Source organism: Acinonyx jubatus, chromosome X (assembly GCF_027475565.1).
Source record: "Acinonyx jubatus isolate Ajub_Pintada_27869175 chromosome X, VMU_Ajub_asm_v1.0, whole genome shotgun sequence".
In the NCBI taxonomy this organism is placed as follows: Eukaryota; Metazoa; Chordata; class Mammalia; order Carnivora; family Felidae; genus Acinonyx; species Acinonyx jubatus.
In genome coordinates, this window is record NC_069389.1 from 110,999,939 (window position 1) to 111,022,072 (window position 22,134).

The 22,134-nt window shown below is 43.5% G+C and overlaps 1 protein-coding gene across 5 annotated transcripts in view; it reads right to left on the reverse strand.

Moving 5' to 3' along the window:
- FGF13 (fibroblast growth factor 13) overlaps positions 1-22,134 on the reverse strand; it is a 442,307-nt gene that overhangs the window by 42,681 nt on the left and 377,492 nt on the right. For 4 of the 5 annotated variants that reach the window (XM_053201748.1, XM_053201749.1, XM_053201747.1 and 1 more), the window contains 2 exons: positions 20,162-20,272; positions 14,258-14,361 (listed from right to left, as the gene is read on the reverse strand). In XM_053201748.1, the coding sequence (XP_053057723.1) occupies positions 14,258-14,361; positions 20,162-20,272 (215 nt within the window). Of the gene's footprint in view, positions 1-14,257; positions 14,362-20,161; positions 20,273-21,834; positions 21,953-22,134 lie in introns of those variants that run through there. The other variant, XM_027054743.2, reaches the window with a different exon arrangement.

Below are 22,134 nucleotides of genomic sequence, written 5' to 3' on the forward strand. Positions count from 1 at the left end.
AGACCATGGAAATGTGACATTTTCCACAGTTCAGTGGGATGGAGAGCAGGGCCATTAAGTGGAGGCAATTAGAAGACACAAACGGTCATCCTTTACTGGTCAAGCCCAATTATGCCCCCAGTAGAATCCTAATGTTACTTTTATGTAAGTAAACCAGATAATCCAAGGCAAAGGAAAAGACAAGAACGGCATCATGAAAGATTCATCAGAAGCCCAGGTCCACTATTTTGATCACGAATAGAAAAGAACTGTCCCCTTCCCCGGGGAGAACCCGTCTATGTCAGAGATGGTCCCCTGGCCCACCAGGAGTACTAAGGAGTCACCGGACCCGCACTCTAGTCAACCCCATCACTATGGAGTTCCTTAAAAATTAAATGACGGATGCAAAGCTGAGGTAGTTCTTCCTTGCAGAACAGATTCTAGGGACCGCAGGAATCAGATCTAATACCCTCAATTAACGTCTGAGGTGACGGAGAGGCAGACGAAAGAAAGGGGCTGCCCAAATGTGTACGTTCATTTGAGCACAGTTTAGGGGCTGTTGCCATCCCAGATTTCTGGTTCAGAATCTGGGGCCCTACTGTGACACTCAGTGCCGACCGTGACGTTACTACTTGCTCAACCACCGTGTCTCACGTATATATATAAAAAAAAAGACATGATTGCTCAAATAGCATTTTTAATTCACTACTGTTTAGGAATGGCGACAAAGACTTGATAGACACATATGCCTCCACGAGGAAGAGGGAGAGAGACACGGCCACGTGCACACACACAGAAACACGTGTGCAATCTGGGTCTCTAAACAGTTCCTTCCTAAACGGCCCCATTCCTGATCCAGTCATCTCTTACCATGGGAAACAGAGAAATCATTTATTTGCTTTCCGTCTTCGGCCTCTTACAGAGTCAAACATTCATCTGTCATCTATTTACTAAATGTTAGTAGAGCGTCTGCTGGGTCTTTAGTAATGAATTTGGGACTGTGGCAAATATAAAAGGAGGAGAGGGCACTGCTCTTATCCACAAATAGCTTAAAGTATCATTTGGGGGATACCGGATTCAAACACAAGCAGCATCTGGGCAATAAAAGAGGTACATGAAAATATTACACTTATTGTGCTCTGAGAACACGAAGTGAGGGGTCAGGCTTTTATTAAGGTTGTAACGTTACCAGGCAACAGTCTGATATTATCAGATACTTTTTTTTAAAGTTTTTATTTATTTACTCTGAGAGAGACAGAGAGAGGGAGAGTGGGGGAGGGGCAGGGAGGGAGGGAGACAGAGAATCCCAAGCAGGCGTCACACTGTCAGGGCAGAGCCCGATGCGGGGCTCGAACTCACGAACCGTGAGATCATGACCTGAGCCAAAATCCAGAGTAGGATGTTTAACCGACTGAGCCATCAGGCACCTTTATCAGATACTTCTTAAATCTCTGTATTTACAATGATCTCCATGAAGCCCAGAGTATGGCCTTAAGGACATGTAATCTAGCTTCTCTCCGGGGACTTTTGCTAAATAAAAACGTGAAGACACTAAGTCCTTCCAGGAGCAATTCAGGAGAGGGAAATGACTATAGACAAAGCAAACAATAATGCAAAAGCACACACACAAAATCCTCTCATTTGAAATCGGAGCGTCACAACCTGAAGGGAAAAAAATGAACTACCAGCTACTCTTATAAAAGAAAATTTCAATTACAAGCAGGAATTAAAACTCAGTTGGTAAGAAGGCCTCTTTTAGCAACCACGAGGAAATACAAGAAAGCTGTCTAGAGGCACAATTTTCCCTTGAATTCAGTGGGATGACCAGTAATGATACACAATGGCCTTGGGAGCTACGGTCAGTCTCGCAGCAAGAAAAACTGTGGAAACCCTGTGAATCCGCCACAAGATCATGTCAGAGGGCAGGGGATTCTGGAATCCTGTGGAAGATTGAGACTCATGAAACGGCTACAGAAAAGTTCACGTATCTTGCCTGAAAGCCACTTAATGTTGCTTGGCCAGCAAGACCTAGTATAGAAAGATTACACACATACCTACTGTTATTTTAATATTATGATTACACTGGGCTGTCTCTGTAATTCTACCCCTAGAGTTATCCGTAGGGCAGACTTAGAACGGAAATTCTTTTTCTAGCAAAATTTCTCTGGCACGACACAAACTCAACCCTGTCAAATGGGATCTCCTATATAGAGAGAGTATATTTATATCAAGGGTCCCCCATGAACTTTTACCCGTCCTGGGTTCTGGCATAGCAGCTCTGCATGTGGTTTCCCGAAAGATTAGTTACCTCAATATATTGAATGGAACACTGGTTCATGATGAAATAATAGGCTGGGGGGGGGGGGGAGCAACGGTAACAGCCAATAAAGGTTTAATAAAATCCCATAAAAAAGACATGCTTTTTCTATTACTATAATACTTAAACTCCCCCACGAAAAAGAGGATTATTGTTTCTGAACATCTTGCTGCTAACTTTCAAGAACAAGGTCAAATCTTAACGTCTAAGAGAAAATGTCTGACTGGCGTAAACGTACTACTAGTTGGCTTTGACTTTTCCCTGATGCTCTAACAAATGTTTGAGAATGTCATGTGGCCACTTGGTGGGGTGACTCCATATGCTAATTTATAACCTATGAAACAGTCATCGATTCATTAAGAGATTAAGTGTTGGCAACAGAAAAAGGAAGGGTCATTGTGCTTATAAAAGTGAAATGGGAACGCGGTAAACAATTTGTGAAGTAATTAACTAATGTGCCAGAAATGAGCAACTTGCTGCAGAGATTTGCCAGGTTTTTCCACAGGGGGCCCTGCTTTCATATGAGGTTTGAGATCCCTCAGGTGGAGGAGTGCTGAGCCGTATGAAAAGTAGGATCTGACTACTAACAAATGCTATTTATTCGGGGTATCAGTGGGTTGAATATCTCATACTCTCATGACACGTTTCACACCGATCTTAATATGCTTTACCTTTATACAAATGACGTCGATGTCTTGGTAGAATTTCCTGGATTACTGCATTTTGGACTTGATGAAGTCTATGTAATGTCAGCTAAGAAAATCGTTATCATTAAAGGGACTGCTCAAACAAATTGGGTAACTGACACCTACACTTAAGGATTGGTTACACATAGAAAAAGGCTAAACTGTCCATTTGCAAAGCCTCTCAAAGACTGACTTAAGTCACCATTCCACGATGCGTAATAATACTTCAGGTAGTGTTAATAATAACACTCAATTAAGCACTGGTGGTTAAAGCAAAGTAAAAATCCAAACCGACTAAGTGTCCATCTTTTTTGAGCATACTTTTTAATGTCAGCTTTAGCCAGCACAAAACCCACCACAGCACCAATCAAACCACATCACTGTTCCAAGTTTTAAACTCAGGCAGTCCACACTTACTGTGACAAATATGGCAAGCACCCCCCCCCCAAAAATGGGAGAGCAACCACATAAAAAGACTACTGCATACACGCTTCTGTATTTACCAAAAAAATAAAAACAAAAACAAAAACCCTTTGTCGAATATTCTGACAGAAAATGCTACGTAAAACAATAGGAAAACCTGCCCCTCAGGGAGAGTATCAAACAATTTAAAACCTGCTTGCACAGCTACTTGTACGAATATAAGCACAAATGGGATAAAAAAAAGGCCATGACGGTAAACTTATTGGAAAATACGTGCCATCACGGGGCCCCTGGGTGGCTCAGTCGGTGAGGCGTCCGACTTCGGCTTGGGTCACGACCTCACAGTTCATGGGTTCGAGCCCCATGTAAGGCTCCGTGCTGACAGCTCGGAGCCTGGAGCCCGCTTCGGATTCTGTGTCCCCCTCTCTCTCTGCCCCTCCCCTGCTCAAGCTCTGTCTTGCCCTCTCGAAAAATGAATCAATATTTAAAAAAGAGAAAATACGTGTCATCACATAATCTCCTCTACGGACTGAGTTTCGGAAATCTTGGGGCACATCTTCACCACGAAGGTGGGGGCGGGGATTAGGAAGCTTCTGGGCCACTGGCTCCCATGCTGCTGAACCCTGAGGGTAGAACCTAGCATTTAGAGGTGACTCAGAACTTCAGAGTACCGGTAACGCTGTGCAGGAAACCGCATCTCATTTTCATGTTAGCTCCCTAAAACTGCCAAGACTAATGTGCCCCGAATGCCGGGGGGGGGGGGGGGCGGGAAGGAGGGGAGGTCTGAACCCAATCTAGTCCAGAAGTGGTCCAAGCACATCTGGAATTCTTACATCTCTTTACTATTATTATTCCGCCCCTGTTTGCTTGCTCCTTTGGCACGTTTTGATGGCACACGGCCACCAAAACAATGCTACCATCCGGCGGCTTGTGAAACCACGGTCTCTGTGTGTCCACACCCGGGGCGGGGGAGCCCCAAGAGGCGAAACCCTTACCTCTCCGAAAGCAAGAACTGTCAGTGGTGCGTGCAAATGGATGAGCATCGCCAGAATGCATTCTAGATCCTGAAAAACAAACACAGCCACAACAAAAACCCTCCCTCGATGTCGAAGCTCCGCGAGTCTCACTAAGGCTCCAGAGGTTCCAAATCTGGAGAGAAGGTGGACCCAGAGAGATCCCAAGCCACGTAAGATAAAATGCTGCACTGCACGCCCTCCGTGTGAACAGGAGTCAGAGCGAGGCATGAACTGAGCAAAACCGCCTATCCCCGTTTCTGGTGAGCTCTACTCTCGAGGTTAATTACTGGCTTAAAGAAAGTCTCATGCCCAGACCAGAGACACTAGCAGTTAAAGCATTTCCTGAGCCTATTACGTGAAATTTAAAAACTGTTAGCTTCAAATTCCCTCGTGGCACACGGATGCTTTGACTTATTGACAGCCGTACTGGGAGCGGAACTTTTTGTTTGAGCCAATAATTCTAGTTGGGAATAGAGGAATGCAAGGAAAACGCAAGGAGTTCGCTAGATGGCCTCCCTTCTTGGGAAGGATATTAGGAACGCAGACGTAGTAAACAGCGTTAACAAATCCACCTAATTTTATCCACCTTGTACTCCTCAAAGTCGTAGGTGTTAACGTACCTTGGGTATCATAGCCCTAAGAAGTAGGTATCTGGGTCTGCGGGTCAGCACCGTTCCTCTTTGCTACGTCTACTACTGTGGCATGAAATTGAAGAAAACCGGAAGGCGAGACTTCCCGGTGGCATTGTCCAAACGTGGGAGGTGGACTCTGGCATACCTTAAAGCTTTGGTTGGCCGAATCCACCAGAACCCGCTTGTGTTATGCAAGCGGAGTCGCACGCTTACAAGACTTTTAAAGCACTTCACCTTCCATCATTTCTTGATGTAACTGAAAACCACTTCTCCGCCGTATTCGATTTTACCATCCCAGGACATACAACCATGGTCTTAATGGGATCTGCCGAAGAGTGTGGTGCTCACCTTCTAATATACATTGTTCAACGCAACTGGTAAATTCCCATAAGGAGGCACCCTCCTCAACCCACCCCCATCCCCAAGGACATTCAAATTGTTTCCCTATATGGCATTTTCTTACAGTGAGTTCTGGACTAAAAATAGCATCGCCAGCCTGCAGAAGTTGGGGAGGAACAGTTGATGCCAATCCTTGCCGTGGTAGATCAACTATTAACAATCAGGGCTCCGAACGCATGACAGAAGACTGCAAACTCCAGCCATCCTAACGAATCAATGTGATCACTGTTTGGGGTGCCTAGTACCTTGCGGATGGATGTTCCGCAGAGATCTGGCAATTGATAGGTTGACAAAGCTCCTAAACTATCTCCCGCCTCCGGTTCTCTGGGAGTTGACACATGTGACTGGGCTGAGACCAAGAGTGCTGGGGTCGGGGGTGGGGGTGGTTCAGGAGATCTCTGCTTTAAACGTTATGATATAGTAAAGAAGCTCTCAGCGTCCACATCTTCTATAGGCTCTCCCTCAACTTCTTCAGTGCAAAGAGGCTCTTTCATTAGCCCTTGTTTTGCAGATAAATACTTGCTACGACATTCCTGAGAATCCTTTACCCAGACAAACCACCAAAACACTTTTGTTGTTGTAGCCTTGCTGATTTTGTGGCCAGGTTATAGCAATGGATTTGTCACGCACGGGCTTTTTTGTTATAATGTTTGATATATGTAATGGAGTTTTTACCAGTTGGAATCTCTTGTCCGAAGGCTGTCACTGTCATTTTCTGGTGTCTCGTCAATTATGAAAGTATTACAGGATGATTCATATCCCCCCACCCCCCCCCCCCCCCCGCAACCGTTAAGCTTTTTTCATCCTCCGTATTATCGCTAAGTTGTTAATACCTTGGGGTCGTTAGTTACGTTTGATTTTTCCAACTATCTATAATGATTGTTTTTCCTTGGGTAAGAACGGACATCATCTCTAAGTTCGGCTACACCTGTTATATGCTGAGCCAGAATTCCTCTCCACCTCTGGGGCCCTTATGGAAGGGGGTGTTCAATATCATGGCTACTGGCTGTCTGCAAAATCCGTCCAAGGAATCAACTGACTTTCCTAGCAGCTCCACTTCCGGGACTGTCAAAAGCAGTTAGCATCAGAGTATCTGATGAATAACTTAATCAGAATTTTAGCACAGACGTGTTATCTATTCACACATTCAGCCTGGGTAAAACATATTAAATGTATTAGTCAGGGGCTTGCCAGTTATTAACCTTGGTTACAGCTATTATAACGATCAGAGGAATGCTTTCATTTAAAGTTTCTCTATTGGGAAGTCGCTGCTGCCTTCAAATTTTTTTTCTTGTGTGTCAGTAATTCACTTTCTTATGTAATCTGGAAATGTTAACACTTGAGCGGATCCATGAAGGTTATATAATTGGGCGCTTTAACTCACTTTAAATATTTAAGAGGCCTGGCACAAATAATATGATTTGTCTTTTTTTTAAATTATTATACACGTTTATTAATCAGTTTAATAAATACTTGCCCAAAAGGTAATTTTTGGGAGACACTGCTCTCTAAGTGGGGGTGGAGAAAAATCAGAGCTACTACTTAACAAGTATAGAGTTTGGTAGGTAAACTATTTTAAGACACGGCTTTCGGGGAAAGGGCAATAAGAAAAAAGGCCTCGATGGGCTGTTTTCTCTATCAGACTGTGGATTCAAATTACATAAATAAGAAGGGAGGGACCAACAGCATTGTCTGCACCAAGACATGAGACTCACTAGATACTTACACAAAATGTAGCTAAGAGATCTCATCTGCTCTCTTCTATAAAGCTAGTAAGCATTACCAAATATGTTGCTAGGGCAATCTCCAAAGGTATTACATGTTCAGCGTAGGATATATATTTAAAACAGATTTATTCTGGGAATTCCAAAATAACTAGTCCCATAATAGCAACAGAGTAATGAACAGAAGACTGGTTTCTTCCATTTGTCTTTGTATATGCGTGCTGTGTTTGCGCACATTACGTGTGCGCGTGCACGCGCATGCAAGAATTGCCCCCCTACATCTGGCTTCATTTGCTAAAATTCTTCTTCCTTGTTCTTGCCAATTATTTTATTCTTTAGTTCCAAGAGACTGGCTTTTTTCCTACAAACGTGAATTTAGCTTCTGACTTAAAGCCATGAGACACTCTTTTAAATATGTGCCCCATGACCTCTCATTTGAATGTTTTTTCAACTTGGCCTCAAAAACAGAATACGGGGCCAATCTTGCTCTATTTAGCTCCAACTTCGATTGTCTCTTTGATTTCTGAGAAAGTGCCATCCTCGGTCATTCTTCCACCTAAGAAACTATACCTTCACCCTGAGTAATTTGCCAGTTTGGGCTATGTTTTCACGGAGACCATACGGAGAAGGCACTTGACTGTGAGGTTACAAACAACCAGATTTATCTAATTTCATAGTCAAACACTGCCAAGCTATATTTTCTCTCACATTTGAATGAAACTTCCATGAAATGGAAAGGGAGCTAAACGTGAAATAATCTGGGACTTGGGAAATGTATTTTGGGTTTGGAAATTATGCTGATTCACTGGTATTCTGAAGGAATCTCGAAGTGAATACAGCTCCTTCAGCATATTTTTCAATACAATAATTATAATGACTTCTACCTCAATAGCACCGACACTGGAAGCCTCTTTAAAACATAAAATTGAGCTCCTTGAGCTAGCAGGGCCATTCATTAACAAATAAAATGTGCCTGTCTTCTCTGCTTTTCTCTCTGTAAAATAATTTCATTTTCTTCCTAAGTCCATTCTTAGTGATATCACTCAGAAATATGTTTGTATGTGTATAATTGCCCTTGCCATTCCCTTCGTCTGAAACGGAAATGCCCATCAAAAATGTTCAATTCCGTAGCCACTTGAAACAAAAAGTCTGTCAGATGCAGGCACCAAAATTGAGAAGCTAAGTTTTCACAGTCAACCCTTTCCTAGTCTTATGTGAAATGAATCAAATTCAACAATTTGCAAATTCACTGAAGTATACAGAGAAGCTAAAGCTATAATTAGATGTTAGAATTTGTGTCCACTGCTTTTGTAGGGTTATTACATATATGATGGTTACTGGCTATATGCAAAATCCATCCCAGAAATCAATTTTGATTTAATAATGATCATGTTCTTCTATATTGGATATGAGAGTGCTGATATTTATTTTAAATCTATTTCCTTTTATAACTGAGTCAATCCCACTTCCCTCAACAGCTGTAATGTTTAAACCACTGCCCTCCATCTAATTCTAATTAAATTTATAAGCCTCTATGACAATAACCCTAGAAGTTAAATTGTGTGAACTTGCTGATATACAGATTTAACATAACTGGAACATTTTTGTAAGTTACAGATGTTTGCTAAGAGGACATTCATCACACTGAATTGATCCATGAGTTCATCTAAACTTTAACATCCTTTCTATATAAGAATATGGGCTGCACCTGAGAAGTCGTAGCACTGAAAATTAGGCCTTAAATTGTGGCATCAGAGAAATAAAACAAATCTGCACAAGTGTACTGAGCATCTGAGGCCTTTTTAACATAAACCAACCCCCGCCCCCCACAGCCTGAAGTTAACACACGTGTCAGAAATGATTTTAATTCACCCAGACAATACAAACTAACCTTCCAGTAAATAACGGTATTTAAGCCCAGGGACTAGGATGCTAAACCCAGAAAATCCTTTGCTGCTGGATCCTCTTTTTTTATGTTTCCTCACTTTGGGAAAAACATGTTCATTTTTCTCTACCTCAGTTTAGCCAGTGGTAAACTTATATGGCATGCCTAAGAATCAATGGTCATTTCTCAAATGTTTGATGAATTATTTTTCTACAGAGGTTTGGGATTCCTGAAAATATAATGTCAAAAACTGGGCTAACTTTCAGGAGCAGGCTATTTACTCCATGCCTTTCCCAATGGATTGTTTACGGTTGCAAAAGAAAAAAAAAATAATAGCAAGAACTATATGGTTGGAAAATCAGGCAACATCTTGACGGGACCATCAAAATGAACATCTGTGATGGGAGAAGAAACTTGGTGAATTTAAGGTACGCGGAAAGAATCCAGCAGAGAAGGGAAATCTGTCCTCATACTTCAGATTCCAAGACTGGGCCCCTGACCCTCAGAGAGACCTGCTTTTGGATCTCGCGTCTCATTTGCTGTGGCAGTCCCAGGACCCCAGGACAGGGCAGTAAAATCACTCCTGTAAGTCCTCTCTAGAAATACACAGATGGAAAAGGTTTACTCGTCAAAGGATTTCTACTTGCGTCCACACGTTAGCAACCCCAACCCCAACGACACCCTCAAGCGACAACCAAGCGCTCTGGAAATGGAAAACTAGCATGGACGAGAGGTAAGGAATCAGGCAGGTAAAAAGGCTGCTACAGGGTTCTGAAATATTCCAAAATCAAAACAAAAGGCTTTGGGTTTAGCTTTGACTTTGTGTTATCCCGTTTCTAATATCTGTTCTTACTCCTCTGTTAAAATAGATGCTAGGACATTAATGATACTTTCATTTAAGACTCTTGATTTTCTGTAGTTAATGTTTATTTCAACCGGCTCTGCAATATGGATTACAAACAGATTTATGCTATTAAATATTTATGCTATGAAGTTTTGAGGAACTCTCAAAAGCTTGTGTACAACTCATTATTATTGGCAAAGAAAAACCAAAGGTATGAACAAAGTTTTCTATGCACAACGAATAATGATTTCCTTACAGTTGTGGAAAGACTTCGTTCTATCATCGACAAAAGTAAATATGTTATGAAATAATGGCTAATTATGATTCTCTGTGCCACAGATGGTTTCTCCCTGCCACTTGAGCCTACATCAAGTCTGTCCCCCGTGGCAACAAAAAAAAAAAAAAAGGAGGGGGGAGGGCACAGTGCAAGAATCCCGAGATTAATCATGGAAAACAAATGACTATCTCTGAACCAGTAACGACGTGGCAGTATTGTTTCTTCATTTGGTGGACCGAAGGGGTGGGGGAGAAACAGTAAAAATGTAGAAGTGAATTTCAAAGAAATTGAGGGATGTACAAGCAGAAATGCGAAAGAAGATAGAAAAGAGGAAGGAAGAAACGGCTTCCAGGGATCAGCATCTTCCTTCACCTCAAGAAACAGTCCTTCCGAAAGGTGAAGTCAACCTGCTTGTAAGAGCAGAAGACGACCAGCGTCAGAAATTTCAAACCAATAAACGACAAAGGGCACAGGAGTTCACGGTTTCTGACTTCATGGCGGGGGTGGGGGTGGTTCTCAGCAATCCTTTTTCTCGGCCCCAGATCGGCGGTTTTCAACCCAGGCTACGCGCTAGCATCAGAAGGCGATTCTCATAGGTAGCTAAGTTGAGAACCACCGTCTGAACTAGGCGTCAGCAAACTTTTTTCGGTAAAGGGTAAGACAGCAAATAACGGAGGCTTCGCGGGGCCCTGAGGGCTCCGTCGCAACTGTTCAACTCTGTGGGTTCTGCCACAAAAGCAGTCGCAGACAAGAAGTAAATGAATGGGGTGGGGCTGTGTTCCGATGAAACTTATTTGCCAAAACGGGTGATGGGCTAGATTTGGCCCTCGAGCTGTTAATTTACCAGGCCCTGGTTGGCCGGCTAACCCTTTCCCAAACAGTTCTTTCAAATCTCCACGGACGCCACCCCAATGCCTCTGATTTTCAGCAGGGGACCTCTCGGCCTACTTCACCGGAAAAATACAGGTCTTTCAGCTGGAAATTGCTCAACTTTCTTGTCCGTCACCTGCAGACTTGGTACGCCTAGGTCTCCGTCTGTCCTCATCCCGGCCTCGTATTGTAGAAGCAGCATCCCTCTTCTCAAGGTGAATCTCAACACTCCATTTCATCAGTCTCCTCAACTCCTGTCCTCAACTCAAGTCCCCTCTTAGCTTTCGTAATACCACGATCATCTGCCACAATGAGTTCCTTCTCTGCTGCTGGCCACTTACGTGATGGTATGCCCTAATATTATTTGACAAACCCTCTTTTCTTCTTATGCTACACATTCTCTCAACTATTCTTGTGGCATCAACCACCACCTATGTGTGAGAACGCCCACGTTTTTATCTCTAGCTCACATCTTCTCAGACTCTACGTTCAGATTTTCAAGGATCTATAGCGATCTATACCCTGGTATCTTCCTCCCAGTTCTGCCTTTTCCTTTGGTCTCCATCTTGGTTAACAGCTTCACCATCAAACCAGTTGCCAAAGGTAGAATTCTCCCTTCCCCCCCGGGGCCCCTGATAACCCACCATTGTGCAAGTTTTAAAAAGCATCTCTACCTGAAGCTACTTTACTTTTGACCGTATGTGGTGGTCGCGCTTTGCCTCCAAATCCAGACGATTCTGCCTCTAAAACAGCTCATGAAGACTGCATGTCCTTTTAGCCAGTGCAGATGGCTTAAGGCAGACCCTTGTCATGCCTCACCAAGATTATTTTCGATAACGTCCTAATAGGTTAAACAATAACTTTTTTGATGTCTATTTATTTTTGAGACGATGCGAGAGACAGAGTGCAAGCAGCGGAGGGGCAGACAGAGGGAGACACAGAATCCGAAGCGGGCTCCAGGCTCCGAGCTGTCAGCCCAGAGCCCAACGCGGGGCTCGAACTCACGAGCCGTGAGATCATGACTTGAGTGGAAGCAGGACGCTTAACCAACTGAGCCACCCAGGCGCCCCTGGGCACCATACTTTAAATGATGATGAAATGGAGCGCTGAGGATGTTAGTCAACGTGCTAAAGGGAGTCCACACCATAGTCCATGAGGAGCAATGAGAAGAACTGGGAAACTTATCCTGGAGAAGATTCAGATTCTTTCCTGGAGCAGATGAGTTAGATCTCTTTCCCTGTACGAACTCCAGGATTATCAATCAGACAGCTTTCCTCCTTGACGAAAGCATAGATTCTTTTCCTTAATAGGAAATGCTTAACTTAAGGTTGCTTTGCCTTCATGGGAAATCCATACAGAGTGTCTCACATTTTGCTCTCAGCTTGCCCATCATGGAAAGGAAGCCCATGGATCTACAAAGCTGATTCCTCCCGGGAAGTCTTCTTTAGAAAGGAGCTCATGTTGGCATTTACCGATCTGCTAAAGTAAGTCAATCTGAATGGTAGGCTATGCATTTTTGACCTCAGTTCCCTAAATGTAATACTGAATGCCCTGATTTTCTTGAGCGGGGGGACCTGACATATTACCTAACGTACATGACTTTGTCTTTAACTTAAATGTTATTTCCAAAATTAAAAAAAAAAAAAAGCAATTAACTGCTGCAAGATTTTAAAAAAATTCACCCTTCTGGATTCTTGACCAGTCATTATTGCCTAATAATTATTTCCTACGCCATCTGGTATTTACCTTCTCAAAAGTACTCCTCGGATAGATTCCATTTCCTTCCCATGCCTGCACAGTAGTTTCAGAAAACAGTCATTTATTTTATTAACGACCTACCTTGGTATCTGGCCCTGTCGAGGTAGTCTGTGGATCTAAACGAGGTTAATTAAAATCCTTCTTTATTAAATTCCCTTACCTTAACGCACAAATCTGAAAAACAAATCCCCTTTCCTATCGTTTGCAGGAATAGCAGTGTATTAACTAGTGACACACGTCATGAATAGTACAATAAATCCGAGTTTATCATTTGTAAAAATAATAACACCCCTGCACTTATCAAACACGACAGCTGAAATGGCCTGACAGGAATGCTGATTAGTGACCAGGGTTGGAGGATTATTATGCCACAATAGAATAATACTCTGTTGTAATATGAAACAAACTACCCGGTTTGCCAAATGAACGGGTCCTTTGTGGTCTTACTCGTCTCTCACCTCTTTCCCATCTTGGCCTCTGAAAACACAGGGTTATGACACGGTCTCCACCACGTCTCCCAACAGCCTTATTACACGCCTGGCTTTGCAATAAATCCAGGGAATGGCCGAGAGCAAAAAAGTACCACTTTGGTGCTTAGAGGAATACATTTCTCTAATCGTGGGGATAGCCTCCTTCGAGGCTATCTAGTGGGAGGTTGGGCAAGCAATTTTCTCCATTTTCAACATCCTAGCCTTTTCTTAAAACACAGGAAATTCAAAACGAAGACTACAGAGAATTCACGTATTAAGTGGTCTCCTACGACCTGTAACTCGACCTACCGATAAGACGGAAATCCTAACCCTGGTAACTGCACCACCTCTGCCTATATCTACATGTTAAACGTTTTTAAAAAGCTTAATTCGGCCTCATATTCCTAAGCTGAAGTCTTGTCTACGTTATTTACACATTTCTTGGGAACAGCAGGTATTTGTACACACAGAGAGGCCGAAACGTGCTTGATGGAAAAACAGACAACAAATGTGGCCCCAACTGAACTTCAGATAAGAGAGCAACTTCCAGAACTGTCCTGTATGTCCTAGAGTTAACTGGAGGAAGAGCTCGCCTTGAGTTCTTTAGGGTAAAGCTGGATCAATAGATGTTGAACTGACTTACAGAAATGGCTTTGCTCCCCGCAGGTGCAATGCAAGACAGCCAGCCAGAGCGTTCTATTATACGCCACATAAAATAATAACTCAGGCGTCATCATGTGCGAAAATGTTTCGTGGATCTCTGATGTTAACCCAACATTGTTAGCTGCAAATAGTTAACTAGCAATAGACAGAATTTTCACAGGAAGTTCATCTGTCCTTTCAAAGGAGACATTTCCATCAAGAACATTCTTCCTCATATCCCAGAAATCTGCAACGGTTACACATATGTAGCATATTTTAGTTCACATCAGATGAAAACCAGAATAGTCCAAACATGAACACAGTGAAAGTCCTACCGAGGTGTACAGGTATCCCTCGCTGTTCATTGCCAAATACAGCTTAGTTTGAACTCCTTGAATAGCCACCACTCGAAGACCCACAGGGATGAGGTTAAACAGAGCTGAAATAAACAAAGAATGTGAAAACAAGGTCATCATTCGGAATTCCATAGCTTTTCAAGGTTTCCAGCAGGTCTGGCCCTCTAACAGTAACGGGTGCTTGGTAAAAATAGACAGACATATACATTTACCCACAGATAGGGCCTTTAGTATTCTACCCTTGATTTCTGGTGGCAGTCACACAACTGGGACCATAGCTACATATTCTCAAACACCCTGGGGAAACTGGAAGACAATTCTATGGTTTGTATAGTGTTGGAAGTAGGGAATCCTGATGCTTTTGAAGCGATACGCTTCCAGGAATCGGTCTATACACTAAAGAGCTCTATCCTCAACGAACTATTTTAAACCGCTCCCCTAGACGACTGCTGAAATTCACAGACATGGTTATGATCTACCAGTTGGGGAGAGATTCCTAGAATCTTAGAAAAGATACCAGTGCAACTCCCTCATCTAAATTATCTGTATTATTTCCAATGGAACAACCCCAAAATGAATCCAGGCCTTGGAAGAAAAAAAAAAAAGGCATTTTGTAGTCTTAGGTTCCCAGAGTAGTATTTCTTAAAGAACCAACATGTTCCAAGACAGCATTGAGGAGGGTGGTGGGTATGCCCAGCTTTTCGTCTCTAGGAGCAAAGGTGAAAGGAATACAAACAATGAAGTCGAGAGGTTTGTTTGTTTATTTAGCAAAATAGTTGTAAGGCGGCAGCCCGCTGGTACCAAAGAGGCCTCCGTTTCTCCATTTGAAGGTTTGAGTGCGTGAAACTTACACCCATGCTCTCCCCACAATTACACACCACTCACTGGAGAAAACCGGTGGGCGTCCTCCCCCTACCAGCTGTCTGCTCCCTCCTACGCCGTGAATAAAAATAAAACAGTACATTTTTAAAACGTAGTGCCTGCCACACACATCTTTTGAAGCCAGCCTGTGCACCTTTCTCTCAAGAGTCCTAGACCAACGTTGATGATTTTTGCCTTGGTGTGTAAGTTCATGGAGGATGATGGATCAGTCTGCTATCATCTCTCTGAACAAGAGTGTAAAAGAGTCCCCACATGGGTAAGAGCGGACTTTCTGAGACCTCTTACCTTGATGTATGTTAAGTGTGTGTGTGTGTGTGTGTGTGTGTGAGTGAATAACATATATATATGTTATATATACGTCTATAGGTGGGGTAATATAGATGAGAAACATTAATGAAGAACTAAATATTCCTTGGGGAGCCTACAACGTATATTTCCCTTAAAATCAGGGTGTTAGCAAAGAGGAGCAGGACATCGTACGGTTCAAAATCCAAGTGCTCCTACTACATGCTACCGATGGCATCCCATTCAATGCTCATCATATTAAAAGCTGTGCCCTTCTGTTATGTGAGGTAAAGGAAAGTCATTGCACAGATTGCAAGCCAGGATCTCAAGCTATCTTTGACAGTGCAATGCATAGGAAAGAAGTCTGATACCTTTGAGTATGTCATGTATATATCTCCTTCTGTTGATGATGCCTCGCTCACAGCAGGTGCCCAACACACATTTGTGGACTGACAGCAATGTGTATGGTGAAAACGTGACAACGCTGTATTTTTGGAATGTGAGAGATCATCACATTCCCATTTTGTGGAAGTTCATAGTTGGAAGATTCTGAGTTCTAAAAAACCAAACACAAACTTCCATATGGGTTTGGTATAAAAGCCATACCACTACGTACTATCAGACAAATGGAATACCAGCCTGGGTCTGAATCGTAGCTTAGTCATGCTAATAGGGGACAGGGAATGACAGATGAAATTCAGGATTCTTTCTGGAACTTCATTGTTTACAATATTTGGAACCTCTTTAGTTCTCTTAATGCAGCTTATAACAAGCAAAAAAAAAAAAAAGCGAAAACGATTTGCTTTTCACCATGTGCCTCAACTACTCGCTGGTGTGGGTTTTAATGAGCAAGAAAATGCTTAAATTCCAAACATCAGAGAGCAGTAAGTAGAAGAGTAGCAAAGACCATCAGCAATCCATGCCCAGGATTATCTATTCTTGAATAATGGTATTAACAATATAGTAGAACATGAATTTTTCACTATGTACCATAAATTTCTATGAAACCCGATTCAAAATAAAAACTCAGCACTCTAAAACACAAATATTGAAGAAAGCAGCAGCAGACAGCGGCTCGTCTAACTAGTCCGGTCTTTTCTTTAGACATTCATGATAGATAACAAACTGGGTTGGCTGAAAGTCTAAAGGGTTGTCAGCCTTTCCAAATAAAAATGCAAAGAGGGGTGCCTGGGTGGCTCAGTCAGTCGAGCGTCCGACTTCGACGCAGGTCATGATCTCACGGTTCACGGGTTCAAGCCCCACCTCAGGCTCTGTGCTGACAACTCAGAGCTTAGCCTGCTTCCCATTCTGTGTCTCCCTCTCTCTCTTCTCCTCCCCCCCCCTTGCTCTCTCTCTCTTTCAAAAATAAACATTAAAAAAAATTTTTTTTAATGCAAAGAAATTATATCAAGGGTAAGCTTGGGCAGGATCACTATTTTCCTATGGGCCTGTGTTTCTCTAAATCTGGAGTACTTTCTCATGGACAGAAGAGATTACTTCAATTAGGATGAAAATATTCTAAATAGAAGAAGAAAATGACTGATTTCATTTGTGTATCTAAAACACATTCATTAAGTACCTAAAATCTCGTCTTCCATTTCCATCAAAGTTTTGAATAAGCTTTTTTTTCTTTTAAAGTTTATTTACTTTGAGAGACAGGAAGAGAGAGTGCTATCAGGGAAGGGGCAGACACAGAGGGGGAGAGAGAGAATCCCAAGCAGGTTCCTTGCTGTCAGCACAGAGCTGGACGTGGGGCTCCATCCTATGAACCCGCAAGATCATGACCTGAGCTGAAATCAAGAGTCGGATACTTAACTGACCGGGCCACCCAGGCGCCCTTGAATAAACTTTTAACAAATAATGAGGCTTTTGTTTCTTGTTTGTTCTCTGCTGTGTCTACATAAAAACAAACTCCTTCTACCTTGAAGGGACCATTTTCTCAGAGATGTGCACAAGTTGGCACTTAATGTTTACTGAATAGGACACTGAGGTCATCCTTCTTCATTAGTTGGGCTAAGGTCAACTTCTCAAAGCGGGCAATTAATCAAAGTACATCTTAATGTAGATTGGGAAGACCCGACACCTTGAACTGGGAACACTCCCGGACATTTAAAGGGAAAGTTGCCTATTCTTTTAAAATAGCCCTCATTGCACCCAAGGCAGATAATAAAACTCCTGCCATGAAATGTCTATCATCTTTTCCTTTTCAGGGGGAAATACATAATTTACAATGGCTGATATGCTCATGATGAGATTTTATTGAACTGACATTTACCACTGCAATAAATCTAAGGTCAGCTTAAATGTATTATACCAAACACATGTTTTTAGGCATCGATATATCTGGGTAAATGTGAACTAATTCGTTTTATCATGCTTTTGTTTACCACATCAGGATTAAAAGGTCGTAAAATCGATTTGAACTAAATGTGAAAAAATGATGAGAGGTGCTAAAAAATAAGAAAAATACAAACGCAATTCCAGGAATACACATTAAGGAAATACTATATAAACAAAGGAGTTACAGGTGAATAAGAAACCAACTGTAGTCTTGTTCTACTCATTTAAAATAACTAATGAATGCCAAGAAAACTGCTTGGCTTTAGGGGAAAAAAAAGAACAAATGTATATGGTTGGACTTGCACTCTAACAATGATCATTTTAATAATCATTTCAATCACGAAACATTCCTGTTTCATGATGACTTGTGCCCTCCAATATCCTCAATTGGGAAGAGGACCTAGTCCCCCCGGCTTCTGGTCACACTTGGCATCCGGGGTAGGGTCAAGCCCCACAGACTTGGAATCTCTTCTGAGATGCTTTCCACTTGTAGGCTTCATGCTGTGGTAATACTTACCACTACCATTTGACCTACCTCTCATTACTACATTCTGCCTAAACACAGATTCTGGTTATCAGGCCCACAGTCTTTCAAGGTCTTACAATATCATTAGCACACAGAAATGCCATTCGTATCAGAGGCATAAGACAACTGAAGGCAGGAGCTGTGAACACGTAGGAATTGACGAGTAAAACCTACTCCATGATTTAAAGCCTGTGTGTAGGTAGATAATGTATGTGTACGAAGGTATATGAATATACGTGTGTATGTATATGTGTCTATACGTTTCTTAAAATGGCCACATACCGTATGATCTTGACACGTTTGACATACTGCTGTTTACAAAACACAACAAACGAACTAATTTTTCCTTTTCAAGCGACACGTGTGAACGCTAGCTCCCAAATCACTTTTTCTCCGATTGTAACCTGGAGAAAAGGTCAGAAGTAGAAGGGGGAAAACTTGATGGGGTGGGGCTCATTAGCAGCTAATCATAACTTCCTTTCCATAATGCCCAAAGGATCTATTCTGCCGAGGCGCTTTGAAAACCAGACCAATGCACACCCTCCCGATTCCTTCCCTAAGAGCTGATTCTACATAAAACTTACGGGAATGTTTTACTACTGATCCCTGCGTACGAACGTCTGTATTCTGTATATGATTACGGTAAAACCTTCTAGTTACACTTGACTCATTTTTTCAAGCAGAAGAGTAGGCACAAAAGATCGTCTAGGATACTCACTGTAGAACAGCGGTAACACAGCATTTTGCAAGAACAGTGAGAACCATTTAGTGTGGATGTTTTTCATCCTAGGTATCACCAGGGCTTTCTTCAAGGGTAATTAAAGGTGACTTCCTCTTGAGGTCATAGCTTGGCCATCAGCCCGGGGAGCATTCTTAAAAGGTGAGAAACTGTCTTGACATTTTACATTGGGACCCCTGTCTATGGCCTTGCTGTCTACAGCCAAACATCTCTAAAAATGCCGCTGAGGACTTGTTACCACTCTGATCGGCTTTCCTTGGCTGCTTTCTGAGCCGACGATGGGGATGTTTCTGGGAAGTTACCAAAGCCTGAGGGAAATGCAACAGAAATGAGGGAAAACAAGAGAACGAATTGTGAGAAGTAGGTGTTTCAGCCTCACGGAATATTTCATTGGGTCTGCAAAAGTCTGCAGCATGCAAGTGAAGTGAAGAGAGGGCTTCCCTATTTGTGAGTCTGTTTCTCTTATTTCAAATAAATAAAGCACACGTCATCAAAAGGTTATGTCACGGCTTAGACTCACCTTACTTCAATCATCAGAAATAACAGAACTGACTTTAGTTTCGACGTGCTCCCTTTTGGTTAAGGTTCGCCATTATGGTCCCAGCGTGGCCTTCAGAGCACGGTAAAAAAAAAAAAATAAAACTCTACAAGAAATCCCTCTCCCCACCTGTGGAGGTATCTCAACTGTTAAAATCCCAATTAGACACGAAACCACTCCTCTCTCTTGGGATGAGACCGGTTCTTAAGAGTAGAGATAACGTGCTATTTCGGGATCGGGTGTGTGGGTGAGTAAATTTTCTGTGGGGGAAAAAAGTAATAAAAATCCAAAGGCCAGCCATAAATCTATCCAGATTACCATGGAGATGACATTTGGATTGTTCTCCAGACGGTGTCCACATCATTTGCTGCAGTTCGCTACTTTAGACAGTTTTCACGTTCAACTGGCTTCAGGTTGACCCGCATAAACACGAGTACGGGGCTGGCAGCCTTTCTGCCCTCGGGTCGGAATTTAGCAAGGGTCGTTCGTTAACAAATAAATAAATGAAGGAAACGCAAACGCGCCATGTCAGCAACGGGCTGGGGATCTACTATTTATTTCGCAGTCACTTACTGTAAGTGCTGTCCTCGTCTTTCGTGCCGTCGATGGTTCCATCTGCCTGCAGCTGCAAGTGGTAACCTTGTCGGCTGTAGAGTTTGGTGACTATACCCTTAAGCTGAGGCTCTGCAAAGAGAATGGGAATTTGCATCAATCGCTAAGTCGTGCACAGGCGGCGGGAGAGACTCGGGATCCGAGATTCTGATTTCATTCGCAGACGTTGCTGTCAAGGATCACGCTACAACTTTAAAGAGTCCTCGGAAAGAAAACGCGCTGAGCAAACCCCCAAGTTTCTGAGGGAATGTCCAAACCAGAGAAACGACTGCTTTCTACCTCGTGACTCGGCCAAGCCCTACAGCTTCTGACGGCGGCTGGTTTCTGACAGCAGCGTGTGCCCCGGCTTCCAGAGCGGTACTCTAGCTCATGGAGCGTTCGGGATGGGTTGGCAAACGGCAGGCTCTGCCTTTTCACAACGTGCCCCTTTTCACGTGGAAGGAAAAGGAGAAATACGAAGGTAAGTTAGAGTGGTTTGCCCACCAGGGACCAGGAACCACGCTAACAAAAAGACTTCCCTCAGAATCATCGCTATTCGAAGACGGAGGGAATGGAGTCCCCTCCGTTCTGAGAATGTTGAAAAGGCACAAATAACCTGGAAAACCCAGCTGTGATACAAGAAAAGGGGGGGGGGGGAGGGAAAAAACCCAACCATTATTATCATACCCTATCATGTTAGTTATGCTTAGGGAAAGTGGGTGCAAAAAGGGCAGGGTTTTTGTTGGTGGGGAGGAAAGAAAATGAGTTTATACTTATCTTCACATTTAATACCAGAAATATGATCATCTAACCACACGGGTTTCTCAATGGAACTGATTTTCAGTTACGAATCACCGCAGATTAAAGAAGCACCTAATTCACCAAGAACAACCCTGCTATCCCAAATTTGCTTTGACTGAACACAGTCCCCTGCACTGAAACATTGTGTGTGTGATGATTCAGGCCACATAATCATGCTCTGCAACCGCTTCCGCCTTTCGAAAACAAGCCCAATGCACAGCCAATGCCTTAAAAACTTCGAGCAAACAGAAAATGGATGTCTGCGTTTCCATCCCATAGCGTGCGGAACACATAAACAGAGAAAGAACAAACTGATGACTAAGTCTGAAATTCTGTATTATTTGTCTCGTTAAAAGTAAGAAAAGAGCGTAAAGGATTCATTTGGTGAAGATTGGCCAAATACGCTCGCTGCATGCTCGCCTGAAGGGCTACCTTGACGCAACCTGACACTTAGAGCTGTGTGAATTCCCCCCCCTCCGCCCCGGGCACCGGAATATCGCGCTCCTCTTCTCTCACGGAATAGGTTCCAAAGGACCTACGATCTGGCTAGGAGTTTAAATGCGCTCGTCAACCCTGCATTTTGGTCGCGAGTAACCAGTCTCACTAGTCTAGCCAGATCACCAAGCTCTCTGCCACAAGGTTCTAGGAATCCACTCCCCCCTTCCCCAGCAAATATTTCAAAGGTGCACCACAAGTCAAGTCTGGGCCGAGGAGCTCGAAAGCGAGCAAAGAAACGGAACGCCTGGATCGCTCGCCGAAGCCCACGGTCCTGGAGGGGGGGGGGGGGTGGAAGCTCGGAGGGGAAGGGTCAGAGTTGCAGGGGTAAAGGCCAAGGAGGGTTTCCCCGGGCTCACTAGGGCGGGCAGCGGTGTCCGCCCGGCTCGGCGCCCGCAATTTCCACGCCACACACACGGCAGCCACGTCTGGGTGACGCCCGCAGAGCCCCCGGGGCATGCACCCATGTGGCACGTCTGAAGCCGCGGGCGCCCCCCCCCCCCGGGGCCGGCGACGGCCCCGGGCTCTGCGCCTGTCCCACGGCAGTTGCAATGCAGCAAGCCAGTTACCGCTACGAAGGCGGCGAGAAAGCAATCGCTTCCCACGCACGCACACCGGCTAGGTGGCCACATCCGCACCAGATGGGCCCCCGACAAACT